Genomic DNA, 27,486 nt, shown 5'->3' on the forward strand with positions numbered 1-27,486 from the left:
GTGCAAATGGTTGTCTGTCCCTGTGTGTTGGCCCTGCGACAGACTGGCGACCTGACCAGGGATGTACCCCGCCTCTTGCCCTATGACAGCTGGGATAGGCTCCAGCGCCCCCTGCGACCCTGAAAAAGGATAAGCGAATGGATGGATGGATAATGACAATTAGTTTTCCTTGGTCAGTGATACAGATGGAAGCTTGAGAGTGAGAAGTGTTTAGGCTAAGTACAACTCAGCATTGCAAATCTTGTGGATATATGTTTGAAAGTTATGGCCTCAAAGCTTTTCTTGCCTGTGGCACCTGGAAGCGGTTGGATACAGACTTACCTGTGTGCACTCTGATGTCTATTCAGCCATGATATGACACTGCAGAGTTCCTCAGTTTCTCCCTCTGTGGTCTTAAAGATTTGCTTCTCATGCATGCACACACACACACACACACACACACACGCACACGCACACATACACACACACACACACACACACACACACACACACACACACACACACACACACACACACACACAATATGGCAGCTACATTTAGTCATAAATAGCTCTCAGGTTTTGTTGTACTGAGCATGTCAGTCTAGTATTTTAATGTATTTAAGATGAAAATACACTGCAAGTACAATAGTGTACAACACATTCTATATTATTTATGAAGTTCACACCACAACTATTAATGCAAAAAAGAAAAAAAAAAAGACGGAACCAGTTTCACAACAATAAATTTACAATCTGTCTTTACCAGTGAAAAGATTAAACCCAAACTCAGTGTATCGAGATTTTGATAATTTAATGTATATTACTCTGAGGCAGAATTGTGTGCATAACAATTTTACTTTTAGATAACTTGAGAGTATTTTAAAGAGAAAAGCATTTATTATATTTTTGAACGACAAACATTGTAGGTTAAAAATCCAGTGTTAGAGATAAAAATGTCTGTATGTATGTCTAATTGCTTCATTATTTTCATTCAGTTCATGAAACTGCAGTAACACAAACAAAAGAAATATTAAAAACATTTCTTGAATAAAATAGTTTACAGGTACAAATCTATTTTAAACTCTTTTGCAGACTACACGTTATTATATAAATGCAATGCACTTTGTCTGTTATTTGCTGTATGTATTACGTGATTGTAGAGTAATTCAGAAACAACGATTTTTATAATATTATCTAGTTTCTTTTGTGGTGTACTGAACTATGCTGCAAATTACTCAATCATTCCTATCCTTGTAGAAAGCAAAAGCTATGGAATTTTGAGATTCTTTGATTTTCTTAATAAGAAGCTCAGTTGTTTTATTGCCCTTCCTCTGCTTTTGGCTGTTGCTCTTCCTGAGTTTGAGTTGGTGGGACGCCCTCTAAGAAGGTACAGAAGTACTTTGCTGTGTTTAAGTCAGGTTTCTTTAACAAGAAGTAACATTTTGGAAAATAGTAGCCTGCCAGCAGTCCAAAGTTGCTTGCCAGGCTGAAATAAACATGGACAATTGACCGGATCTTGTTATTATCACTGTTGTTGCCTACGTAGATTGGAATAAAGATCACCCAAATGACACAGTAGATCAGGGTAGAAAAGGTGATGTCCCTGGCTAGATTATACTGATGAAGAGGCTCCACTGCCATGAAGGTGCATATGAATGATGCAAGGGCCATTGCACCATTGAAAACTTGCATTAAAGCAAATCCAGTCAAAGGTGAAACAGGACACGAGAGGAAGAATTCTACAAAGTCTATTGTCATATTTGCCACATATTCAGACAATGAAGGTCCTTCTTGAACAAACCAGCCACAGAGACCAGCCTGCACAGCGCAGCAGATCAGCACAAACAGCCAGCTCACAGGGCTTCTTAACAAATGCAGGTGAGAGGCAGCCATTTCTAGGAACTCTGTCACGCAAATTATCTGTTAAAAAAAAAAAAAGTTAGCATCCTGATTATATGTTTATTTTTTATTTTTCTTATATTACATTATGTGTTTTGTCCAAAAGCGCTTGTGCTTTTATGCGTTTTCACTAAAAACAACTTCTGATTTTTTTTGAGAAATCTAAAGTAGATTACACTTGTATGCCTCCACAAACCTGTCAAGTTACAGTTTACGCTGAAAATAAGGTAAAAATTCTAAAATGTAGAAACACTGCAATGAAGATGAAGCTGAGCATCGAGCCAAATCATTACAACTGCCTCATAGACATTAGACAGAAAAATGTTTTTGCAAAATACTGAGCCGTAGCAGTTAAGTTGACCTTTGACCTTTTATATGTAAAATGCCACCTTTTTACAATTTATGATCATTTTTTGCTGTTGGTGTATTATTTGTAAAGTTCTTACTGAAATCCCTTTTCTTGACACCACAGTGATCATGATTAATGTTTTCACTATGTTTTACACAATTTGGTGGGGTTTTATTTAAACTGCATGTATTGAATTGAAAATGTAGATTATCTTTTATTGATAGGAGCATATACATATTAATAGCTCTTGAACAGTTTTGTTTCTGTGCCATGCTAAATATCTGGTCTGTCTTGCAAAAGTAAACATTCCTTGAAAACTGGCCAATAAATACATGTGATATCTCTAATTTGTGTAAGTATGTGTCAGTAGCAATTATCAAATTAAAGTTAAAAAAACAACTTATTGAAGACTGGAAAGCTTAGGGAAGACAGAAAAATTAACACACTGCATACCTTCTATCTGTATTTTATCGAGCCTCCTAGGTGGGAAAGCTCGAGCCTGTTCTTTAATTGATTCTGCCGTTTCTGCACACTGCCATTGTGGGGCAGTATTTTACCAGTATTAACTCACCTGTAGTGACATGGACAGGATAACGGAGAGGGTGACAGTCTGAAAAATGGAGGTGAAGGGCAGCTGAAGACGGCAGACCACATCCCTGGGCTCCCCCAGGAAGAGCAGCAGACTGAGACATGCTCCCATCAGGCCGAGCACAGCCACAAAACTCAAGGGTCCCCCAGAAGCCTTTACTAGGGGGGTTCCTCGGTGCATCAGGAACATGACACCCACCGACCCCTGACATATCAGCAGCAGCACACCAACCAGCATCATTATCACAGCATCCTGGCTGTGCCAGGTGAAAAACTTAAAGATGGGGTCAGTGCAGTTCGTGCTGCGATGCTGGGACCACTGACGGTTGGGACATTTAGTACACTGGGTATCGTCTATGATTGGGAAAGCACAAAAATATGGCTTAATTAAAAAGCAAAATAAAACATCACAACAGTACACACATGCACCATTTAGAGATCCTATCTTGCACGGGCTACATGTGTGACTTACTTCATTTTTATGCCTTCTCACACAGAAAGAGATAAGAAAATCATTCCCCTGATTTGAAGAGGAGACATTTATTGCCCTAATTAACAAAACTTAATGCAGCTCAAGTTTTTCCAATTATAAAATGAAAAATAAAATAAAAATATTATACACAACACTTTTTGCCATAGCACTCAAATTTGAGCTCAGGTACATCCTGTTTCAACTGATCACCTGTCAGATGTTTCTACAGCTTGATTTGAGTCTACCTGTGGTAAATTCAGTTGATTGGACATGATTTGGAAAGGCACACATCTGTCTATATAAGGTTCTATAGTTGCAGTGTATGTGAGAGCAACAACCATGCCTACAACACTTCACTGATCAGGCCTGAAGGGTAGACTCGCTAGAGAGAAGCCACTCCACAAGAATAGACACATAGCAGCCTGCCTGGAGTTTCTCAAAAAGGTACTTGAAGGACTACGAGAAACAAAATTCTCTGGTCTGATAAAACAAAGATTGAACTGTTTGACATTAATTCCAAGTGTCATGTCTGGATGCAACCAGTGCTCTGGACCTCTGATTCATCAGGTTCAGGTTCATCTTCCAAAAGAACAACAACCCTAACCCCGGGACCGCTCTGAATATCCTTAATTGGCCTAGCCAAAGGCCGCACTTGAATCAAATTGAATATTTCTGGAGAGGTCTGAAAATGGCTGTGCAATTACACTCCATCAAACCCGATGGAGTTTCAGAGGTTCTGCAAGGAAGAATGGGAGAAACTGCCCAAAACCAGGAATGTCAAGAATGTAGCATCCATTCGTCCATCCATCCATCCACTTCCGCTTCTCCTTTTCAGGGTCGCGGGGCTGGAGCCTATCCCAGCTGTCATAGGGCGAGAGGTGGGGTACACCCTGGACAGGTCGCCAGTCTGTCACAGGGCCAACACACAGGGACACACAACCATTTGCGCTCACATTCACACCTAATGGCAATTTGGATTTTTCAATTAACCTATCGCCACAAACTGCATGTCTTTGAACGGTGGGAGGAAGCCACAGTACCCGGACAGAACCCACACAAACTCCACACAGAAAGACCCCGGCCTGATGTTGGAATTGAACTCAGGACCTTCTTGCTGTGCGGAAACAGTGCTAACCACCGTGCCACCGTGAAGAAGAATGTAGCATCATACTCAAAAAGACTTGAGGCTGTAATTGCTACCAAAGGTGCTTTAACAAAATATTGAGCAAAGACTGTGAACACTTATGTACATTTTATATGTTTTATTTTTAGAAAAACTTATATTTATTACATAGATTTTTTTTCACTTTGCCAACATGAAGTATTATGTGTAAAATCTTGAGGTGAAAATGAATTTAATCCATTCTGGAATAAGGCTGTCACATAACACTGTGGATTCTTACTGGTTGCTCTGTATGAGCATGAATCTCAAAAGTTTCTTGACAAGAATGCAAATAAGCAACATCACATATCTGAGACAACATCACCTTCATTTGCCTGGTAGGTGCCTGCCAAACAGTCGATGCAGTCAAAACAGCAGGAATAGAAACCTTTGACTCTGAGGACCTGGCCTTTGTCACATTTTGCTGAACAGGTGGACACAGGAATCTGTGAAGGTTGCGGTACAAAATTTAAGATCTTAAAATAGATCATGAACTGGACATGAAAGCTTTTACATGGTAGAAGTTGTAAAGATTTTTCTGAGTTACAAGCGTTACCTGTTTAGTGTACCACTGAAAGAGGGACGTGTTGAGGAACAGCTTTTGTTCAGTATATTCTCCCACATTTCTAAAGTCCACTTGAGATGAGTTTGTCCAGATCCACTGAATCATATCGTATCCTATGTTCGGATTGCCATCATTGTCAAAGTCTAGACGTGTGCCATTTATGTTAACAGAAGTGTTCTTTAAAACCTGCAAGAGCTGCAAAATGCAATTATTGTTGTTACTGATAAGCTCGATTCCAAACTTTGTATAGTGTCTCATATAGTAGAAAAATTAAATAAATCACCTTCCAGGGATAGATTTTGCTTCCAGATCCCCACTTACAGGCAGTTGAATTGCACTCCAGCAGGTTATGCAGTGCCTGTGCTACACTGTAAACAGCAGCATACACACTGAAAGCTGATTTCTGGACTGCAGGTGCTTCCACTATGCTAATGTTGTCTAGTGACAAATTCCAGCATTGTGGGCAGCGATAGTTTGGATTGTTTTGACTGTCAGGATTTGTGGTTGGAGTGGATGTCTTTGTCCGCTCTTCACTGACTTTCTTGAAAAGCTCCATTGCATAATCTTTGAACAGGCCAAGGGTTTCTGTTTTGTCAACAAATCCAATGATTGTGCCAACTGTTTCAATGTTAGGCAGAGAAGTCACTCGAGTATGTATTGCCCAACTTGTGCTGCCAATCCACACAGCTGTTAAATTACTCCTGATAACCTGGAATAAATTGCATTGGTTGACTGGTACTGAACAAACTGTCCATTAGCAGAAAATAATACATTTTTGAATCACTTTAAATCTCTGTTTCACTAACCTCTCTAAAAAAGTATTCAGCCCGCTCTGCGAGAGAAAACACCACTACCACTCTGACATTGGTCGTTTGGATATAGTTTATGATGGTTTTGATCGCTGGTTTAGGGTCAGTGTACACTGGAATCAGGCCTTGATAGGCCACACAGACAGATGTGTTTAATGTCATTTTAGTGAACAGCTGCACACCTCGTTGCCCGTACTCCTCGTCGCTGCCCACAATTGCAACCCAGTTCCAGCCAAACTCCTGTATTAGCTTTATCATGACATCCACTTGCCATTTATCACTTGGCACAGTACGAAAGAATGACGGGTAGAGAAGTTTATCACTGAATTTGTCGCTGGTGGCCCCATAGCTAATCTGGTGTGAAAATTTAAAACAGAAATGATTTACTTTTACATTTAAAATATTTTTACAAGTCTCAAATTTGTAAATCAAGAGAAAAAAAATTGATAACTACAAAATGTATGTGTATTCAAACCTGTGGTAGCATAAAAAATCCCAGGAGTTTTCCAATAACTGACACCATTTCTGATTCAAAAGGACCAATCACTGCAACTGTACTGGGCTCATGGTCAGTGTAATTACACTGAACAGGTAGTTCTTGGCTGGATTTTTCAGTTAGGAGAGACAGAGTAGGGTTTATAATTACTGAAGATTGTCTGCATGTGTCATAGATTTCATAACCTAACTTGATGCCAGGGAGGAGAGTCTGGTTTCCATTGATTTCATCCACTGTGTATTTCATTGCTATAGCAAGTCCCAGTACACGTTTGTTTGCACTGTTCAGCAGCAAGCAGAAAACAGTAGAAGTCATGGTAAGTCAGTGTTAGTTATTTTGAATCTCATGTTGTTAAGAAAGCGTTGTTCATAACCATCCTTACCGTTCACATCTTATCTGGTTGGGCTCCGTTATGTCACTGAGGCTGCTGGTGACATCATTAATGGGAAAGAGCCCTCCGAGCATAATGTCCCCAGACAAACTGAAGAGGTTGGTAGAAATGTTGCTGACCCATTCAGGCAAACTCTCACTGCAGCTCAGTGTAAAGAAACAGCACAAAACCAGCAGAGCTAGACGTGAAAACATAACGCCAATAAGAGGGAGACTGAAGCCACAGCAATAAGAGCAGAGTGCTTATGTCAGTGTTTCGGAAATTATTGTTTTATACAAATTCACCTGGAAGTCCTCATCATGCCTTCCCTCACTTGGCCAACCAAACCTGACACATTAGCAAAAGCAAATGCAAATCATACACATAACAAATCAAATTTGAATACAAGTGAACCTTTTGACATGATTAATCTATTTTTTCCAATTATACCAAAACGATTTTTTAATTTGAAATATCGTGGGAGCAAGAAATGATGCAGTCTCCTATACCTTAATGTTTTTCACATGGTTAGGATAATGTATTTATAACATTTTGCTCAAGCAATGACTCGTTTTGCACAATGTGTAGAGATATGTTTGCTTATGCTGTTCCAGTGGTGTTATCTAACCAGGGTAATTTCCTGAAATTTGTTGATATTTGTTTGTGGTGTGAAATTTGTTTCTCTTTCGTCTTACTATATCTCATAAGTGTCATGATTTGTGGTTTCTCGTGTTTGATTTGTTTTGGAGTATGTGGGTTCTCATTATGTGTTTTCTGTTTATTCTCCCTTTTATTCTACTAAATTGAGGACAGATCATACTGTGGTGGAGTTTGGTCTATGGCTCTTCTGCAGAGGAAGGGTGGTGCAATAGGTTCAAAAGCTCAAGAGTGGAAATCACTGTTGTAAATAATAGATCACTTGCCTGCAATGCTGTCTGTGTGTCTTGGTGGGGTCCCAGAACTTGTGTGTTTTACAGTTGGGCAGAAATCCAGCCAAGGAATGTTGGAGACATAGCCTGACTTATTGCTGGTGCATATGGTGGTGAAAGTTGTAGCACTGTCAGCAAGAGCAGGCAGCAATATGGCAAGTGCAACTGGAGAAGCTGTAGTACCAGGCTGGGCGCCTGAGGCAGGTTATGTAGAGACTGGTTTCTCACTGGTGCCTCTGCTACACTCTCCGTGACTGATGCTGAGGCTGGACTGGATGGGGGTGGAGACCATCCTCAGGCCATCATAGAGATGTTCAAAGTGAAAGCAAAGGAATGCCACGGCATATTCAGGAGTGGGCAGTGTTGCTACAGGGGGAAGGCCCAGATGGCGGCACTGAGCCTGCTGCCAGTGTTGCGAGGGCACTTTGCCGAAGTCTCCAAGGTAAGTGAAATTCAATACATCCTGGACCCGAGACCAAAGCTACACACATTGGGGAGTTTATCAAGGGATAATGTTCTCTATTGCTCTATATACAGATAATTTACTATATTTCTTTATTGTTGTCTTTTTTTGTCCTTAACCCTGTCCTCCCAGGTCTTTCTCATTACACCTAGTGGACCTCTGATTGATGGACAAATAGCAAGTCAGAAGATCAAACGTTTTCAAACACTCTTCAATCATATAATAAATGACAGCAAAATAAGAATCAACAGCCATGGCCACAACCCATACACTCAGTTCTGCTGCTCAACCCACAAAAGCATTTCCTTGTGGCAGCAGTTAAGGAGAAATAAACAGGCTTTCCAAGAGTATAACATTTATTGGCACAGATCATTATTACAACAAAAAAAATAATCAACCAAAAACAAATGTACTTTTTGTGCCAAGTTTATATGAAACCATACCGTAGTGGTTCACAGCCAAGAATGAAAGATGGGGATGAAAATTAGCACCTCCAAGTCTGAGGCCATGGTTCTCAGCCAGAAAAGGGTGGAGTGCCCACTCCAGGTCACGGACAAGTTGCTAAGTTAGTGATATTGTTACACTACTGATAGTATTACTCCGGCTCTGTTACTCCTAATTCTTCAAATGAAGGTTGTGAAAAATTTTTTCTTTCTTTCTAGAAAAAATTAGTAATGTAAGAAAAAAAGTTTCCCCATCAGCATCTGCATTGTCAGTTCCTACTTCAGCTCAGCCTGTTATTTTAGATAGATTTTCACCAGTTTCACTACCCGAGCTGGTAAAATTAGTTAATTCAAAAATGTCTTCCAGTCTATTGGTCCCTGTGTGCTCACCATAATTAACACTCCACTGGTGTCTGGTAAAGTCCCTGCTTATTATATTTTGAAAATGCTGCTATACACCCCCCTTTAAACCCCCCCCCCCCCCCCCCCAAAGTTAGACCCTTCTCTTACTAGCAGTTACAGGCCAATCTCAACAAAATTACCATTAATTTCAAAGATTTTAGTAAAGGTTGTGGCTAAGCAGCTTACAGCAGTTTTGGACAAACACAGCATTCGTGGCAATTTTCAGACTGGCTTTCGTAGAGCTCATTCTACTGAAACAGCCCTTCTCAGAGTATCCAGTGACATTCTGATGCACAACAATGCAGGAAAATGTTCTGTTCTGCTAGTGTTGGACCTCACGTCAGCCTTTGATACAGTTGACCACATTCTGCTTAAAAGGCTGAAATATTGGGTTGGTGTATCTGGATCTGCCTTGGAGTAGTTCTCCTCATATTTGTATGAACAATGTTTTTGTAACAGTTTCTAAGAACAAGGCTCTGTATTGGGGCCATTATTGTTTTTAATATATCTACTTCCTCTCCAGCATATTTTGAGCTCCTTTGAGGACATTTGCTATCACTGCTATGTAGATGACATCCAGTTATACATTTTTTTAAGCCCCAAGATATTTCTAAGCTGCAAATTCTGAATGAGTTCTTAGAATCCGTTAAAGGTTGGATGGCTGACAACTTCCTCCAACTTAATGAAGGAAAAACTGAAGTCCTTTTCAGTGGGTAACTTTTCACTCGGCTGTCACATTGAATGCTCATGTCAAATCTCTGGTTTGGTCTTGCTTTTATCACTTAAGAAACATCGCTAAATCAAGCCCTATTGTATCTCGCACTGAACTGGAGATTGTTATACATGCATTCATTTCATCACGTTTGGATGATTGTAATTCACTATTTTACATGTCTAAACAAATACTCCTTGGGACTTCTGGAGGCTGTTCAAGTACTCACATGTGACAGCGTTGCTAATACAGTTGCATGGGCTCCTAACTGAATTTAGAGTCCATTTTAAGATTCTGGTTCTGACTTATAATCCGGTTTGCCTTACGGTATGAAAAATATGGTACACTGATTTCCTTGCTATTGCTATTTCCTACATTTACAATTCTAGGACCAGAAGAAAATATTTGTATTTGTTGAATTCATTTATCAAGTATGAGTGTTACATCTATTTTATATTACACCACCATGAAGTAAACAGTTTATATGTAACTATCAAGGTTATTATCGTTAACGAAAACTAACGAAATAACGAAAACTAGAAGTGAAAAAACATTTTCGTTAACGGAAATAAAAATAAAAACAAAAAAAGGAAAACTAACTAAAACTATAATGAGTGTTCACAAAACTAACTAAAATTAACTGAATTTATAGCAAAAATGTGTTTAGTTTTCGTTGATGTGTGCGTGTCATACAGTAGTCAAGGGTGAAAATGAAGTTTAGTTTCCAGATTTTTTTTCTTGCTGTGTCTCATTATGCCAGCAGGTGGCAAGTACGTTAATCGAGTTGTCTGTGTTGCTGCTCCGTCCACGCGCAGAATTATGTCAGGAAAAGTCGGGAGCCAGAGTCCAATTTGGGATTACTTTGAATATGACTGTGTTTTGGATAAAGCAAGTGTCTTGTAGTAGAAAGAGACAAATTATGAGGGACATTTCTAAAGGGAAAAAAATCTCACAAACCTTAAAGTGCACTTGAAAAGCTCACACAAGAAGGCTAACCTAGCTTACCTTGAGAAGGTAAGGGAGCACACTCAACCCTCATCCCCAGAAAACAGAAGCTAACCCCAGGCAAGGCAGCGTGATGCATCCCGAGACAACAGGACGGGGATATCTACACAACTGTGTGAGTCAATTACCTTCAAAAAGTTTATCAATTCACTTGAACCACAATTACGAACACCCGGTGCTGCAAGAGTTAATAGTCTCATTGGGGCCAAGATATACGTTTTATAGTTGCCTGGTATCAATGGTTGTTCATCTGCCTTTATTTATTTATTTAAAGAACCCATAGGTGGGAATGTGAGTTGTCTGTCTCTGCGTGTTAGCCCTGCGACAGACAGGCGACCTGTCCAGGGTGCAGTATGGTAGCTGGAATAGCAACATACCCAAGGATAAGCAGAAGAGAATGACTGATATGATGAAACTGGGATTTTGTTACACTTAATTATTGCAAACACAACTAAAACTATAACTGAAACTAATCAAAACTAAACTGAAACTAAGGATTTTCAAAAAATAAAAACTAAACTAAACTAGCAAACAATTGGTAAAAACTAATTAAAACTGATATAAAATTGAAAATCTGAAGTCAAAACTAAATAAAAATAAAAACTAATGAAAATTGCAAAACTATTAAAACCCTGGTAACTATATAATTATAAACAGACTGAATTTGTAATAACATCTAAACAGTCTATAAGTATCTTTTTCACCTTGTTTTTTTTATTCATTTCTTCTACTCCAGTTTCTTTTTCTTCGTCCACTGGGCCCAACCAAATGCACCCCAAAGTAGCAATATGAACTCGGCCTTACTCAGCTATTACTTTGATAGTTAATGTGTAAATACTTACTTTTTCATTATTTCTATCTTCTTTATCCTCTCTATTATTATCTAATCATTGTCAAGCTGTAATGCAACCAATATTTTGCTTCATTACAAAAGTTACCTCTGCGGTATGCCATACAAAGACATTCATGCAGATGTGCAGTTCTTGGTCAGAATATTCTCCCACATTTCTGAAGTCCACTTGAGATGAGTTTGTCCAGACCCACTGAATCACATCATATCCTATGTTTGGGTTGCTTTGTTAATCAAACTCTATACGTGTGCCATTGATGTTAACAGAAGTGTTCCTTAAAGCCTCAGACAGCTGGAAATATGTAAATTATTTTTATTATTATTTATAACCTTGATTCTGAATTGTGTACTATGGTCTATAAATTAGAAAAAAATAAATCACCTTCCAGGGATAGATTTTGCTTCCAGATCCCCACTTAAAGGCAGTTGAACTGCATTCCAGCAGGTTTAAAGAAACAGCACAAAGCCAGCAGAATAAAATGTGAAGCCATGATGCCGATAAGCAGGAGACAGAACCCAGAACGCGTCAATGTGCTTATATGTCAGCGCATCATGGGCGATGGTTTTATGAAAATTCACCTGTAAATCATATGTCCTCCTTCTCCTGACCGCCCACCCTGACACATTAGGAAGAGCAAGTCATAAACAAGACCAAAAATGTACATATAGATACGGATATGAACGTTTTAAAATTATTAAATGAAACATTTTCAATCATCTTGGAACATTTTAAAATTCAGACTTTTATATGTGAAAATTCCATAACGCACTTTTATTTAATGACCTCAACAGTTTTCATATAGTTAAACTATTGCATTTTATCAACATGTAACTAGAAGTAAAGGTGGACTTTGCATACTTCGTGTGTGTGTGTGTGGTTGTGTGTGTGTGTGTGTGTGTGCGCGCGCCGTGTTGGTGGTATTCATCTTTCCGGAGAATTTTCCAGACATTTGTTTGTGGTTTAAAATTTGTTTCTCTTTGGCATCCATCATCAGATAAGCACTTATGCCTTCCCACCTGCTTACTGAGTTCAAAACCTTACCTGTTGATGTTGTTTTTGCTTTTGCTAACTTTAGCCATTTTTGTGGAAATTTATACTTATTTTTTTTCTGTTGCTGATGCCATTTTTAACCAAAGAAATGCATTAATAACTGGTCGCGCTAATATGGGTGATGTTGATAATAACCATTATATTAAGATCTTTTTTCATACATATCACTTTACCTCCCTATTGGCTTCAGATGTTGTTTTGTTTTGTTTTTTGTTTTGCATGCAATGTTGCTCATCCACAAAAGGCAACCGACATAATAGCCCCCACTATAGCTGCAGAATCCTGCAGTGGACATACAACTCAGCCTTCAGTTTAAGAAGTTTTAGCTCATTTTTTTAGGTTTAGAAAAAAATGTATATAATATATTTGAATTATAAACTCACAGCATGATTTCATTTTTGACATGCCATGATTTCCCAGACTACCTCAGTACAAATTAATGCGAACCACTAGTGTGTTCTTGTTTAAATGACACATTGTGCTGTACTTACATTTGTTCTGAATGTAGACTGTTTTTTTCTTCTATATTTCAAAGTCAAATATCGCACAATGTAGTTCATACTCCAATATTTAATTTCACAACTTGCAAGTACAAATACGACAAAGAAAAAAAACAGTCAGTTATACAACATGAAATCTGCTGTCAAAAGATTAAAAGCAAATTATAGTCAGTGACTCAATAAGGCTCCAATAAGGCGGATGGGATTATAAGGCGCACTGTTGATGAACGGGTCTGTTTTCATACATAAGGCGCACGGGATTATAAGGCACATTAAGCGAAACAAAACAGTCAGATAAGTCAAACTTCACTCAACTCATTCTTCTTGCTTCCTCCACTTCCGTACCATTGTTTGATTAATAATGAATGCGCCTTATAGTGCGGAAAATACGGTATATTAAAATAACACAGCTCACAGTTACCTACTTTTAGCTACAGTTTTGTGACTAACATTAATCCAAGCAAAACAATAATCCTGAAAAATAATAAAATTTCAACTACAAGACTGTATGTTCATAAATAAGCACAAAGCACTCTTTCTGTGTTATGTATATACCTCACATTTTCGAGTAACTCAGAAACAATGCATCATATAATCTAATGTGATGGTACAATTTATAGTATGCTAAGATATGGTATATATAACAACCATTGTCTGTGATGAAAGAATTAAATGTAAGTTTTTCAGATTCTTTGATTTACTTTATAAACAATTTAACTGTCTATTGTTCTTCCTGTGCTTTTGGATGTGGCTCCTCTTCTGTTTGAGTTGGTGGGACGCCCTCTAAGAAGGTACAGAAGTACTTTGGTGTGTTTAAGTCAGGCTTCCTTAACAACAAATAGCATTTTGGAAAGTAGTAGGCTGCCAACAGTCCAAAGTTGCTTGCCAGGCTGAAATAAACATGGACAATTGACCTGTTCTTGTTAGCTGGACTATTGTTTCCTATGTAGATTGGAATAAAGATCACCCAAATGACACAGTAGATCAGGGTGGAAAAGGTGATGTCCCTGGCTAGATTATACTGATGAAGAGGCTTCACTGCCATGAAGGTGCACATGAAGGATGCAAGGGCCATTGCACCATTGAAACCCTGCATTAAGGCAAATCCAATCAAAGGTGAAACGGGACACAAGAGGAATGATTCTACAAAGTCTATTGTCATATTTGCCACATATCCAGACAATGAAGGTCCTTTTTGAACAAACCAGCCACAGAGACCAGCCTGCACAGCGCAGCAGATCAGCACAAACAGCCAGCTCACAGGGCCTCTTAACAAATGCACGTGAGAGGCAGCCATCTCTGGGAACTCTGTCACGTAGAGTATCTGTTTAAAAGGTAAGGTTACCATCTTGATTATAATGAATACTGTTTATTTTATCCTACAATAAAGGATTTATTCTGTCCTAAAATTCTTAAGTTTGGCATCAATACATAGAATTCCCATTTAAAAAGCTTCTGAAATTTCTAAAGAAATTGAAACTAGAAAACCTGTCAAGCTGCAATTTACATTTATCTGTCCAAGCAGGTATGTGATCTGATAGAGAGACTATGACAAAACAAATTGAAATCTGAAATACAGACATATTACACAAAAAAGTTGAATATATTATAACAGAGGTTCTGGGCCAGCATCCAAAATCAAATGTTGCAAATAAGGTACAATTTTTTTAAGTGTGGATCCTTCATTTAGAAACAAAGAGAAAATTTGAAGTGATTTTGGGGTACATTTCTTGAAATTGTATATATAGAAAGACAATTCACGTTTTTTTTATTAATGTCAGTGTATTATAAATATTAATAGTAGCTGGACAGACACAAACTCAGCTCAAGTATGATTTTGCTGTAATACCAATCTGACCCATCAAGTAGGAGTTTATGAGGCCTCATATTTTCACCACCTTCACTACCTCTATGTCTTGCATCTTCACTTTTTTACCCACCTGCATCTAATTCACACACATATATTCTGATTGTTCCTGTAGACATTTACTTAAAAAACATTGTAAAACCTCTTGTAGACAAACAAATAAAAAAAGCTTTCTGGACTCCATGGATAATTTTAGATCAATCTCCAGACTTTCTTTTCTTTAATTTTTTCTTTAATTTTTTTTTTTTTTTTTTAGAAAAGCTTAATCCTAAACAAACCTAATTACATTCACATGCTCAACACACTCTATGACTGTATCCAATATATTAAATCATGGATGTCCCACAACTTCCTTAAGCAAAGTGTAAAAAGGGTCATGCCTGTCTGAGAAAAGTGTATTAGGTGTGTAGTGAGGGGTTTAACGGCCTTAAAACATCTATAATAATTGTAAAAAATAAAGCTGGCTATTTTCATTTCACCTATCGCGGATTATTTGTAGAACGTAACACCCACAATAAACGAGGGACCACTGTAAAAGGAGGACCATCATGATAGTGGGCAGGTGTCCATATTGTTATGTCTGATCATTGTATAATGTCTATAAGTGATATTTGTGTAGGTTCTAAGTAATTATTAGAATAACACAATTTCTTAATACAAACAGAAACATTACACACTTTTAATCTGCTTTACAATCCCAGCTTGGAAATTTCAATTTTTTTTCTCTCACTAAAGCTGATTCTGTAGTTTCTCTACACTGCCATCGGGAGGCGGCATTTCACCAGTCTTAACTCACCTGTAGTGAGAATAAAAGGATAATGGAGAGGGTGAGCGTCTGGAAAATGGAGGTGAAAGGCAGCTGAAGACGACACACCACATCCCCTGGCACCCCCAGGAAAAGCAGCAGACTGAGGCATGCTCCCATCAGGCCGAACACAGCCACAAAACTGAAGGGACCCCCCGAGGCCATTACCAGGGGGGTTCCTCGGTGCATCAGGAACATGACACCCACTGACCCCTGACATATCAGCAGGAGCGTACCAACCAGCATCATTATCACAGCATCCTGGCTGTGCCACTCAAAAAACCTAAAGATGGGGTCAGTGCAGTTTGTGCTGCGATGCCGGGACCACTGACGTTTGGGACACTTAGTACACTGGGTGTCGTCTGTGAGTGAGAAAACACAAAAATATGGCTTGATTAAAAAATATGCTATTTCATGATAATCAGATTAACTCAATACTGTATTTTATGTATGATTTACTGAATCAGTAAACCTCAAATGTATGGTGTATTGCAAAGAAGCAGTTAAAAAGATCAATATGCCTTTCTCATCTGTGTTTTAAATCTACAGTTATCATTAGTTAATGTTTTAGATTAGGTTTTTACAGGGGCTTTGTGTGGGATTATTTCTTGGTTGCATATTGTGACTCTTTGAAGCTACAACTACCACAATATATTAAAAATAGCTGTATGTTATTCTATGAACTAGAGATGCTAGACTATAGAATTTTATTAAGGCAGGGAAAGGCTCTTTTTACATTGCCTGGTTTTATGTCATATAAAATTGCCTGCTAGCTTAAAAAAATAAAAAATATACATATAGAAAATTCCCCTCTCGCCCTTACGAGCGGTCTGTATTCTTCAAGCTCATCTACCAGAGGCCTGGGAGCTTGAGGGTCCTGTGCAGCATGTTAGCTGTCCCTAGGACTGTGCTCTTCTAGGCAGAGATCTTGGATGTTGTTCCTGGGATCTGCTGGAGCCACTCGCCTAGCTTGTGGGTCACTGCACCGAGTAGACCAATTACCACTGGGAACACTGTTACCTTAACCCTACCTAACCCCATTTTCTTCAGCTCTTCTCTGAGCCATTGGTACTTCTCCAGCTTCTTGTGTTCCTTCTTCCTGATGTTGCTGTCATTTGGTATCGCTACGTTGATCACTAGGGCCATCTTCTTCCGCTTGTCTACCACCACTATATCTGGTTGGTTAGCCACCTCCATTTTGTCCGTCTGTATCTGTAAGTCCTACAGCATCTTAGCTCGGTCATTCTTCACCACCCTTGGGGGCGTCTCCCATTTTGACCTTGAGACTTCCAGGCCGTACTCGGCACAGATGTTCCTGTACACTATGCCAGCCACTTGGTTATGATGTTTCATGTATGCCCTGCCCACTAGCATCTTTCACCCTGCTGTTATTTGCTGGATTGTCTCAAGGGCATCTTTACACAGCCTTCACCTGGGCAGCCCATATCACGATAAGTCAGCTTTTACTTTTGATCTTGTACTTAGAGATTGCTCCTAGGCTCCCATGATTACATCATGAATGCCTCTGTGCTGTCTTTCAGTCCAGCTTTGTCAAGCCACTGGTAGAATACACACACACACACACACACACACACACACACACACATATATATATATATATATATATATATATATATATATATATATATATATATATATATAACACATAAATCCTTTTTTAATCTCTTGACAAGGATGCAAATAAGCAAATAAGGTCACATATCTCAAATAAGAGTAGACGAACACTTTACCTTTATTTGCCTCGTAGGTGCCTGCCAAACAGTCAATACAGTCAAAGCAGCAGGAATGGAAGCCTTTGACTCTGTGGACCTGGCCTTTACCACAATTTGCTGAACAAGTGGATGTAGGAACCTGCAAAAGTTGTTTTAAAAAAAAGGGAAAGGAAAAAGAGAGAACAAAAAAACACAGTATCTCAAATTCCATGATGATTGGGATAAACTGGACGACAAATCTTTTACATCATATAACTTACTATAAAAGACTTTGACAGACTGGGTCAGCTAAACCCCAGAACCCTGAATTAAATATCAGAAGAAATTGAGTGGACGCAGATGTAAATATTTAAGTTCCCATTCTATTATAGCTTGCTAATAAGGATGTAATAATAAATAACAGAGATAATAATAAGATGGGAAAAGGAAGGTAATAATATAGAAATAGGAAGTTATTTAATTAGCATAATATACAATTACCAAATAATATGGATTCTCACTATTACAATGACATGTAATACTACACTGAAATATATGGAATAATACATTGATTAAAAAAAATACTACAACCTGCTAGCAATAAAATACTAACACTTGTGCATTAGAATTTATTTTATTTTATTTTTTTACATATGTGTAATAATGAAAACTCAGGGCTGCAAAATAAAAATGGCTTCTTTCTTTATAATTCTGTCGTATAATCTATTAAAGCAAACTTCACCATGATAATTACCTTGAAGACTTGTTCATTATTGTGGATGATTTTAACATCCATGTTGGTGCAAAAAATGACAGCCTCAACATGGCCTTTGATCTGTTATTGGATCAAATGGACTGGCTTCTCTCAAAATATTTATAAGATAAAATCCATAAAACTAGAACATCTTACTCTTCAGCCCTGTAGCCAAGCTGACAAAAATTCAGAGCTCTGTTGATTCAGCCAGTCCGCATCACCGCAGGCGCAGCACCAATTCACCTGTTGATCTCCCACTTCATTCTCCCTTAACTCTTAAACAAGGCCCCAAGATACTTAAAGTCTTCCACTTGGGGTATGAACTCTTCCCTGAGCCGGAGTGGGTATGCCACCTTTTTCTGGCTTCACACTCCACTGCAAACTGCTCCAGAGTGAGCTAGAGGCAGTCACCTGATGAAGCCAACAGAGTCAGAACACTTGTAAAAAGCAGACATGAGATTCTAACACCATCCAAGTGGAAGTCTTCCGCCACTTGGCTACGCCTGGAAATTCTATCCATAAAAATTATGAACAGAATCGGTAATAAAGGGCAGCCCTGAATTCCGCCAGGGCTGCCCCCTGGAAATGAGTCTGACTTATTCCCAGCTATGTGAACCAAGTTCTTGCAATGGTTGTATAAAGATTAAAGCACTCGTAGCAGTGGGCCAGACACCCCTTACTCCTGAACCACCTCCCACAGGACACTGCAAGGGACAGGGTTGAATGCCTATTCCAAGTCCACAAAACACACTGGTTGGGCAAACTCACATGATCCCATAAGTATCTTCAAAAGACTAAAGAGCCGGTCGAGTGTTCCACAACCGGGATGAAAACCACATTGTTCCTCCTGTATCTGAGCTTGAACTAACAGATGGCAGCACCCTGGCATAGATTTGGCCAGGGAGGCTGAGGAGTGTGATCCCCCTATAGTTGAAGCACGGCCCCCCCGGTCCCCTTTATCAAAAATGGGAACCACCACCCCAGTCTGCCAATCCAAAGGTACCACCCCTGATCTCAATGCAACATTGTATTTCACAATTACATTGACAGCTGCTCTTTGCTAATTCTCTTGAACAGGGGGATCAGGTGTGGAAGAGGAACGCTTTCTTAGTTCATGACACATATGGTTCTCCTACATTTGATATTTGCATCTCTATTTGATACATGTGCTCTTGTTTGACTATAGTTTTCGTTCATGTTTGAGGAGAAACATATTAGGACAACTGTAAATCTGACTTAGTTCTTTGGTTAATCATATATTTTCATTATGGAAAAAATAACAGTTGTGGTGTGAAGGTGTGAAAACCGAGATAGACCTACAACATCCAGAGCGTAGAGGAACTTAGGGCAAAACTCGTCCACCAGGTCTGCCCAGCATCCTCCCTTGCCACCTGATCAAACTCACCACATTGAAAATTAATGGGTAATAACTTGCTATTTCCAGATTGTTCCCTTCTGTTTCCACTGCAATATTACTGAGCTGTGATATAATGTGCAACCAATATTTTACCTAATTACAAATGTTACCTCTGCTGTATGCCATTCAAAGTGGTTCTTGGAGATGTGCAGTTCTTGCTCAGAATATTCTCCCACAGTTCTGATATCCACTTGAGATGAGTTTGTCCAGACCCACTGAATGACATCGTATCCTATGTTCGGGTTGCCATATTGGTCGAACTTCAGATGTGTGCTATTTATGTTAATAGAAGTCTTCCTTAAAGCTTCCAACAGCTGCAAAATGTAATGATTGTTGGTATTATTGATAAGTTTGATTCTAAATTGTGTACAGTGGTCTTTATAATAGAAAAAAATTTAATCACCTTCCAGGGATAGATTTTGCTTCCAGATCCCCACTGACAGGCAGTTAAATTGCACTCCAGCAGGTTATGCAGTGCCTGTGCTACACTATAGACAGCGGCATACACACTGAAAGCTGATGTCTGCACTGCAGGTGCTTCTACCAGGGTAATATTATCTGGTGACAAGTTCCAGCATTGTGGGCAGGGATTGTTAGTATTGTAAAGATTTGTGGCTGGAGTGGATGTCTTTATCCGCTCTTCACTGACTTTCTTGAAAAGCTCCATTGCATAATCGGTGAACAGGCCGAGGGTGTCTGTTTTGTCAACGAATGCAATGATTGTACCAACTGTTTCAATGTCAGGCAGAGAAGTCACTTGAGCATCGATGGCCCAGCTTGTGGTGCCAATCCATACAGCTGTTAAATTACTCCTGATAACCTGGAATAAATTGGATTTGTTTACTGAACAAACGCTAATAGAAATGAATAGAAAGGAATACATTTCTGACTTACTTTAAATCTCTGTTTCACCAACCTGTTTAAAAAAGATTTCACTTTGCTCTGGGAGAGAAAACACCACTACCACTCTGACATTGGTCATTTGGATATTGTGAATGATGGTTTTGACGGTTGGCACAGGGTCAGTGTACACTGGAATCAGGCCCTGATAGGCCACACAGATAGATGTGTTGTCTGCCAATTTGGTGAACATCTGTACACCTTGTTGCCCGTACTCCTCGTCACTGCCCACAATTGCCACCCAGTTCCAGCCAAATTCCTCTATTAGCTTTATTATGACATCCACTTGCAATTTGTCACTGGGCACCGTGCGAAAGAATGACGGGTAGGAAACATCATCACTGAATGTGTCACTGGTGGCCCCATAGCTAATCTGGTGTGACAATTAAAAACAGAAAATAAGTGTTAGTTACCTTTGCTTATTGTTGACATATAAGACTTGATATATTTTTATAAATTAAAAAAATGACAATAATATTAATTAAAGACTGATTTTGTTTTTTATGACACATGTGACATAACCATACGGATCAAGATTTCGATTACTGCACATTATTTAATGCATGCATTGCATGCATTCTCAAATATGTGCAGCAAGAGAAAATATCCTGCAAATTATAAGAAATATGTGTATTCAAACCTGTGGCATCAGAAAGAATCCCAGGAGTTTTCCAATGAATGACACCATTTTTGAGGTATAAGGACCAATCACTGCAGCTACGCTGGTCTCATAGGTGGTGTAATTACACCGCACAGATAGTTCTTTGCTGGATTTTTCAGTGAGGAAAGACAGAGTGGGCTTTACAATAATGGCCGACTGGCTGCATGTGTCATAGATTTCATAACCTAACTTGATGCCAGGGAGGAGAGTCTGGTTTCCGTTGATTTCCTCCACTGCATATTTCATGCCTATTGCAAGTCCCAGTCCAAGATCATTTACTCTGTTGAGTCCCAAGTAGAAAAATATAAAAAAAACTTTTTAGTCAGGGTCAGTATACACAATGATTTAGAATCTGAAATGTTAGATATAAAAATATATATTAGATTTAAAAAAAACTTGATATAATGAGTATAAGGAAATGTGAAATTTATGCAATAGAGGTGGGAGATCATGTTATAAGAACAATAACAGTAGAATTGTGATCTTTGGAACAATTAAAATGAAGAAAAAATATCTATTATAGGAGGCAGCAAATGCATTGATGAGACGTAATATTATATCCAGTCGGAAGTAACTAAATAAAGTACAGAAGGAAATAAATGCAAAACATTAGTTATACAATACAACAATTTTTACATTGATTAAAACATAGTCAAAAAGAGTGTGCTGTTATCTGTAACGTACGAGGGGAAATTATTACACTGAAAAAACATACGTTGGAGATAATATCAAATACTTGAATGAAAAGAAAATATTTTGGATTTAAAAAGTATATAAATACAATTAATCTATTGCATATAATGCACAACTAACAAAACTCATAACTGAGAAAGCAATTAAATTAGATGTACAAAAGAGTAACAATGATTGTGGGAAATGATGGATACGGTAATGAATGTCTTTACAACACCTTTAAGGATATCTTAAGTTAACTTATGTCCAGAGTTTTGAGTTGATTTTTTGGAAAGAAGAATGCTTGACATGAAATTATTATTATGTTTGTCATACCAAAGCAAGACAAAGACCATATTGAGTGCAGTACTTATTTCTATTTCTTATTTACTTAACACAAATAATGAACAGCAATCATAGAAGACATTTTTTAAAAATAACCTCACATTTATAAAATTATATACCGTGATACTAGTTTTGATCATTAAGTACCTGTACTGTTTATAAGTCTGGGGAAACCTGTAGTCAGATAAGGAAACATTTCTCCCATGCAAAATATTTTGAACTGAATGTATCATCACCCAATGTAATGCATCCAGGTATTTCCTTACTTGGATTATTGAGCATACATAAAGACAAAACTTCACCAGTATTAATGAATAAGTTGAAAAACATAGCACTTTGCTACTGTTTTTTAAATAATTAATTTATAACAATGACAATTTAAGAAGAGAAAATATATTTCAATGGAAATGCATTCAAAAGTAATACATAAATAAAGCTGAGAAGATAATTCCATTTAAGTGAAAAACATTTGCTGACTTAAAACATGAAGAAGGATTTGTACATTTTATAACATAATGAATAAAGAAGCAAATCCACCCAGATTTATAACCAGATATCTTAGATATTGTCTTCTGATACTTTAATTCTTTAGCTATAACAGGACTTGTAAGATTTTGGAAGATCTTCACTGAAATGCATTCCTTTGAAAATACTTCTACTTTTCCCCTCCTGTTAAAAAATAAAGATAGAATCTCAGTTTTTTAAAGAGTCCTTCATAACCATCCTTACCTGTCACAGGTTATCTGGTTTGGCTCTGTTATGTCACTGACGTTGCTGTTGAGGTCGTTAATGGGAAAGAGCCCGCCAAGCATAATGTCCCCAGATAAACTGAAGAGGTTGGCAGAAATGTTGCTGAACCATTCAGGAATACTCTCACTAAAGCTCACTCTAAAGAAACAGCACAAAGCCAGTAGAGGTAAACATAAAGCCATGATGCCAATAAGCAGGAGACTGAACCCAGAAAGTTTCAGTGTGCTTTTATGTCAGTGCATCATGTTTTTATGCAGATGGTTTTATGCAAATTCAGTCCTCATGTCCACCTTCTCCTGACCACCCAACCTGACACTTTAGAGCAAATGGTAAACAAAACAGAAAATTTACATGTGTGGTATGAACAGATATAAAGTTTTTAAAATTATTGAATAAAACCTTTTTCATCATAATGAAAAGACAAAAAGAAAAAATACAAACTCTGGTGTATGAAGATTGAATGGCACAGTCTCATTTAATGACCTTAATGGTTTTCACATAATTAGGACACTGCATTTAATTAACATGATGTTAATACTTTGCACATGTTATGCATGTTTGTGTGTATGCTGTGTCAGTTGTGTTCATCTTTCCGGAGAATTTTCCTAACATTTGTTTGTGGCTTGACATTTGCTTCTCTTTGGTGTTTGCCATGAGATGAGCAATTCCTTTCCGCCTACTTACCCAGAGTAATCCTTGCATATCGAATGTTAGTTTTTGGAAGGTTTTCACTTCACTGACTTTACAACACGACTTTTGTGATAAATTATACTTATTTTACCCTATTATTGATGCAATTCTGAGCCACTGAAGAGCATTAATAGGTGTTTGTCCTGAAATTGGTTGATAATAACCTTTATATTGAGATGTGTTTTCATGGAGCTTTGTACTCACCACACTATTGGCTTTGCATGTTTTTGCATCCAATGTTGCTAAAACCAACTGAAATATTAGCTCTCGTGACATCTACATAACTCTGAAGTGCACATGTATTCTCTACAGTTGGGTGAAAAGTTTAATACCCATGATTAGTATATGTAATGTCATGGTAATTTAATGTGTTGGAGCCATTTCTAAACAAATGCAGATTTCAAAATTTATCAGTTCCACTTTGCCAAAGTCAGAAAGAAGGCTCAAACTGTCAGCCACAGATGGGAAGAAATTGGTTAGGGTATTAAGGAACAACCCAGGAACCACCAAGACTCAAGCCTGCCATGAACTAGAAATTGTTGGAACAGCAGCTTAACTGTCCACAGTGAAATGGGTTTTACAACACCATGGATGGTAAGGGTGCCAACCAAGAAGGGAACCTTTGCTCCAAAACTCACATCTTCATTCTCAAATGAAGTGTATACACATAGAAGCCAAATGCCTTCTGGAGAAAAGGTTTTTGGTCAGATGAGACAAAGATTAAGTTATTTAGTCACAATGTCAAGTTGTATTCTTGGAGGAGTAAAGGTGATACTTTCTAACCTAAGAATACTCTGGCAGCTGCTGGTGGTAATTCAATTCAATTCAATTCAATTTTATTTATATAGCGCCAAATCACAACAAATGTCGCCTCAAGGCGCTTCATAGATACAGAGAAAAACCCAACAATCATATGACCCCCTATGAGCAAGCACTTTGGTGACAGTGGGAAGGAAAAACTCCCTTTTAACAGGAAGAAACCTCCGGCAGAACCAGGCTCAGGGAGGGGCGGCCATCTGCTGCGACCGGTTGGGGTGAGAGAAGGAAGACAGGATAAAAGACATGCTGTGGAAGAAAGACAGAGATTAATAACAGATATGACTCAATACAGAGAGGTCTATTAACACATAGTGAGTGAGAAAGGTGACTGGAAAGGAAAAACTCAATGCATCATGGGAATCCCCCGGCAGCCTACATCTATTGCAGCATAACTAAGGGAGGATTCAGGGTCACCTGGTCCAGCCCTAACTATATGCTTTAGAAAAAAGGAAAGTTTTAAGCCTAATCTTAAAAGTAGAGATAGTGTCTGTCTCCCGAATCCAAACTGGAAGCTGGTTCCACAGAAGAGGGGCCTGAAAACTGAAGGCTCTCCCTCCCATTCTACTTTTAAATACTCTAGGAACAACAAGTAGGCCTGCAGAGCGAGAGCGAAGTGCTCTAATAGGGTGATATGGTACTACAAGGTCATTAAGATAAGATGGGGCCTGATTATTTAAGACCTTGTATGTGAGGAGCAGGATTTTGAATTCAATTCTGGATTTAACAGGAAGCCAATGAAGGGAAGCCAAAACAGGAGAAATATGCTCTCTCTTTCTAGTCCCTGTCAGTACTCTTGCTGCAGCATTTTGGATTAACTGAAGGCTTTTCAGTGAGTTTTTTGGACATCCTGATAATAATGAATTGCAGTAGTCCAGCCTGGAAGTAATAAATGCATGAACTAGTTTTTCAGCGTCACTCTGAGACAGGATATTTCTAATTTTAGAGATGTTGCGCAAATGGAAGAACGCAGTCTTACATATTTGTTTAATATGTGCGTTGAAGGACATATCCTGGTCAAAAACGACTCCAAGGTTCCTCACAGTGTTACTGGAGGCCAAGGTAATGCCATCCAGAGTAAGAATCTGGTTAGATACCATATTTCTAAGCTTTTCAGCGCCGAGTACAATGACCTCAGTTTTATCTGAGTTAAGAAGCAGAAAGTTAGTGGCCATCCAAGTCTTTATGTCTTTAAGACATTCCTGCAGTTTAACTAATTGGTGTGTGTTATCTGGCTTCATGGACAGATAGAGCTGGGTGTCATCTGCATAGCAGTGAAAATGTATGCTATGTCTTCTAATGATGCTTCCTAGGGGAAGCATGTATAATGTAAACAGAATTGGTCCTAGCACTGAACCCTGTGGAACTCCATAATTAACCTCAGTGTGTGAAGAGGACTCTCCATTTACATGCACAAATTGGAGTCTATTAGATAGATATGATACAAACCACTGCAGTGCAATACCTGTAATACCTACAGCATGTTCTAATCGCTCTAATAGGATATTATGGTCAACAGTATCGAATGCTGCACTAAGGTCAAGAAGGACAAGCACAGAGATGAGTCCACTGTCAGAGGCCATAAGAAGATCATTTGTAACCTTCACTAAAGCTGTTTCTGTGCTGTGATGAGCTCTGAAACCTGACTGAAACTCTTCAAATAAACCATTCCTCTGCAGATGATCTGTTAGCTGTTTGACAACTACTCTTTCAAGGATTTTTGATATGAAAGGAAGGTTGGAGATTGGCCTATAATTAGCTAAGACTGCTGGGTCTAGAGATGGCTTTTTGAGTAAAGGTTTAACTGCAGCCACCTTGAAGGCCTGTGGTACATAGCCGATTATTAGAGATAGGTTGATCATATATAAGATCGAAGAATTAATCAATGGCAGGACTTCTTTGAGCAGTTTCGTAGGAATGGGGTCTAAAAGACACGTTGATGGTTTGGAGGAAGTAATTATTGAAGTTAACTCAGAAAGATCAATTGGAGAAAAAGAGTCTAACTTAACATCAATGGTACTAAGAGTAGCTGTAGATAATATTACATCTGTGGGATGATTATTGGTAATTTTTTCTCTAATGATAAAAATTTTATTTGTGAAGAAGTTCATGAAGTCATCACTAGTTAACGTTAAAGGGATGGTTGGCTCAAAAGAGCTCTGACTTTTTGTCAGCCTGGCTACAGTGCTGAAGAGAAACCTGGGGTTGTTCTTATTTTCTTCAATCAGTGATGAGTAGTAAGCTGTTCTGGCTTTGCGGAGGGCTTTCTTATAAAGCAACAAACTATTTCTCCAAGCTAAATGATGATCCTCTAAATTTGTGACACGCCATTTCCTCTCCTGATTACGAGTCATCTGCTTTAGGGTACGTGTTTGAGAATTATACCACGGGGTCAGGTACTTCTGATTAGGGACCTTAGTTTTCACTGGAGCTACAGTATCCAGAGTCGTACGTAGTGAGGAGGTGAAATTATTAACAAGATAATCGACCTCTGTTGGGGTAGCGTTCAGATAGCTGCTCTGCTCTGTGTTGGTACAGGGCATTGACGATGATAACAGTGGCTGGATTATATTCTTAAACTTAGTTACAGCGCTTTCAGAAAGACATCTACTTTGATAAAGTCCACTCTCCACTGCTGCGTAATCAATTATTGTAAATGTAAATGTTATCAAGAAATGATCAGACAGGAGAGGGTTTTCAGGAAACACTGTTAAATGTTCAGTTTCTATGCCATATGTTAAAACAAGATCTAGAGTGTGATTAAAGTGGTGGGTGGGTTCTTTTACATTTTGAGAGAAACCAATTGAGTCTAACAACAGATTAAATGCCATGTTGAGGCTGTCATTTTTAGCATCAACATGGATGTTAAAATCACCCACAATAATTATTTTATCTGAGCTCAGAACTAAATCAGATATAAAGTCTGAGAAATCAGACAGAAACTCTGTGTAAGGCCCAGGTGGACGATAGATGATAACAAGTAAGACTGGTTTCTGAGTTTCACAGCTGGGGTGGACAATGTTAAGCATCAGGCTTTCAAATGAATTAAAA

General features: G+C 38.4%; 2 protein-coding genes across 2 annotated transcripts; both read right to left on the minus strand.

Annotated features, from left to right (window-relative positions):
• Window positions 1-154: 154 nt before the first annotated feature.
• LOC146518364 (taste receptor type 1 member 3-like) lies at window positions 155-7,094 on the minus strand. Its single transcript, XM_085161036.1, has 8 exons — window positions 6,704-7,094; window positions 6,301-6,601; window positions 5,823-6,179; window positions 5,300-5,725; window positions 5,008-5,211; window positions 4,777-4,897; window positions 2,801-3,171; window positions 155-1,901 (listed from the first exon to the last, which is right to left on the minus strand). The coding sequence occupies exons 1-8, from the start codon at window positions 6,904-6,906 to the stop codon at window positions 1,299-1,301; spliced, it is 2,586 nt and encodes an 861-aa protein (XP_085017162.1). The 5' UTR covers window positions 6,907-7,094; the 3' UTR covers window positions 155-1,298.
• A 5,176-nt stretch (window positions 7,095-12,270) lies between these two features.
• Window positions 12,271-23,817, minus strand: LOC146518365 (taste receptor type 1 member 3-like). The gene is made up of 8 exons (XM_085161035.1): window positions 22,909-23,817; window positions 21,142-21,442; window positions 20,518-20,874; window positions 20,005-20,421; window positions 19,712-19,915; window positions 17,470-17,590; window positions 15,710-16,080; window positions 12,271-14,370 (listed from the first exon to the last, which is right to left on the minus strand). Exons 1-8 carry the CDS (start codon window positions 23,109-23,111, stop codon window positions 13,768-13,770), a joined length of 2,577 nt encoding a protein of 858 aa, XP_085017161.1. The 5' UTR covers window positions 23,112-23,817; the 3' UTR covers window positions 12,271-13,767.
• Between the last annotated feature and the right edge of the window lie 3,669 nt (window positions 23,818-27,486).

This window comes from Neolamprologus multifasciatus, chromosome 5, assembly GCF_963576455.1.
Source record: "Neolamprologus multifasciatus chromosome 5, fNeoMul1.2, whole genome shotgun sequence".
Classification (NCBI taxonomy): Eukaryota; Metazoa; Chordata; class Actinopteri; order Cichliformes; family Cichlidae; genus Neolamprologus; species Neolamprologus multifasciatus.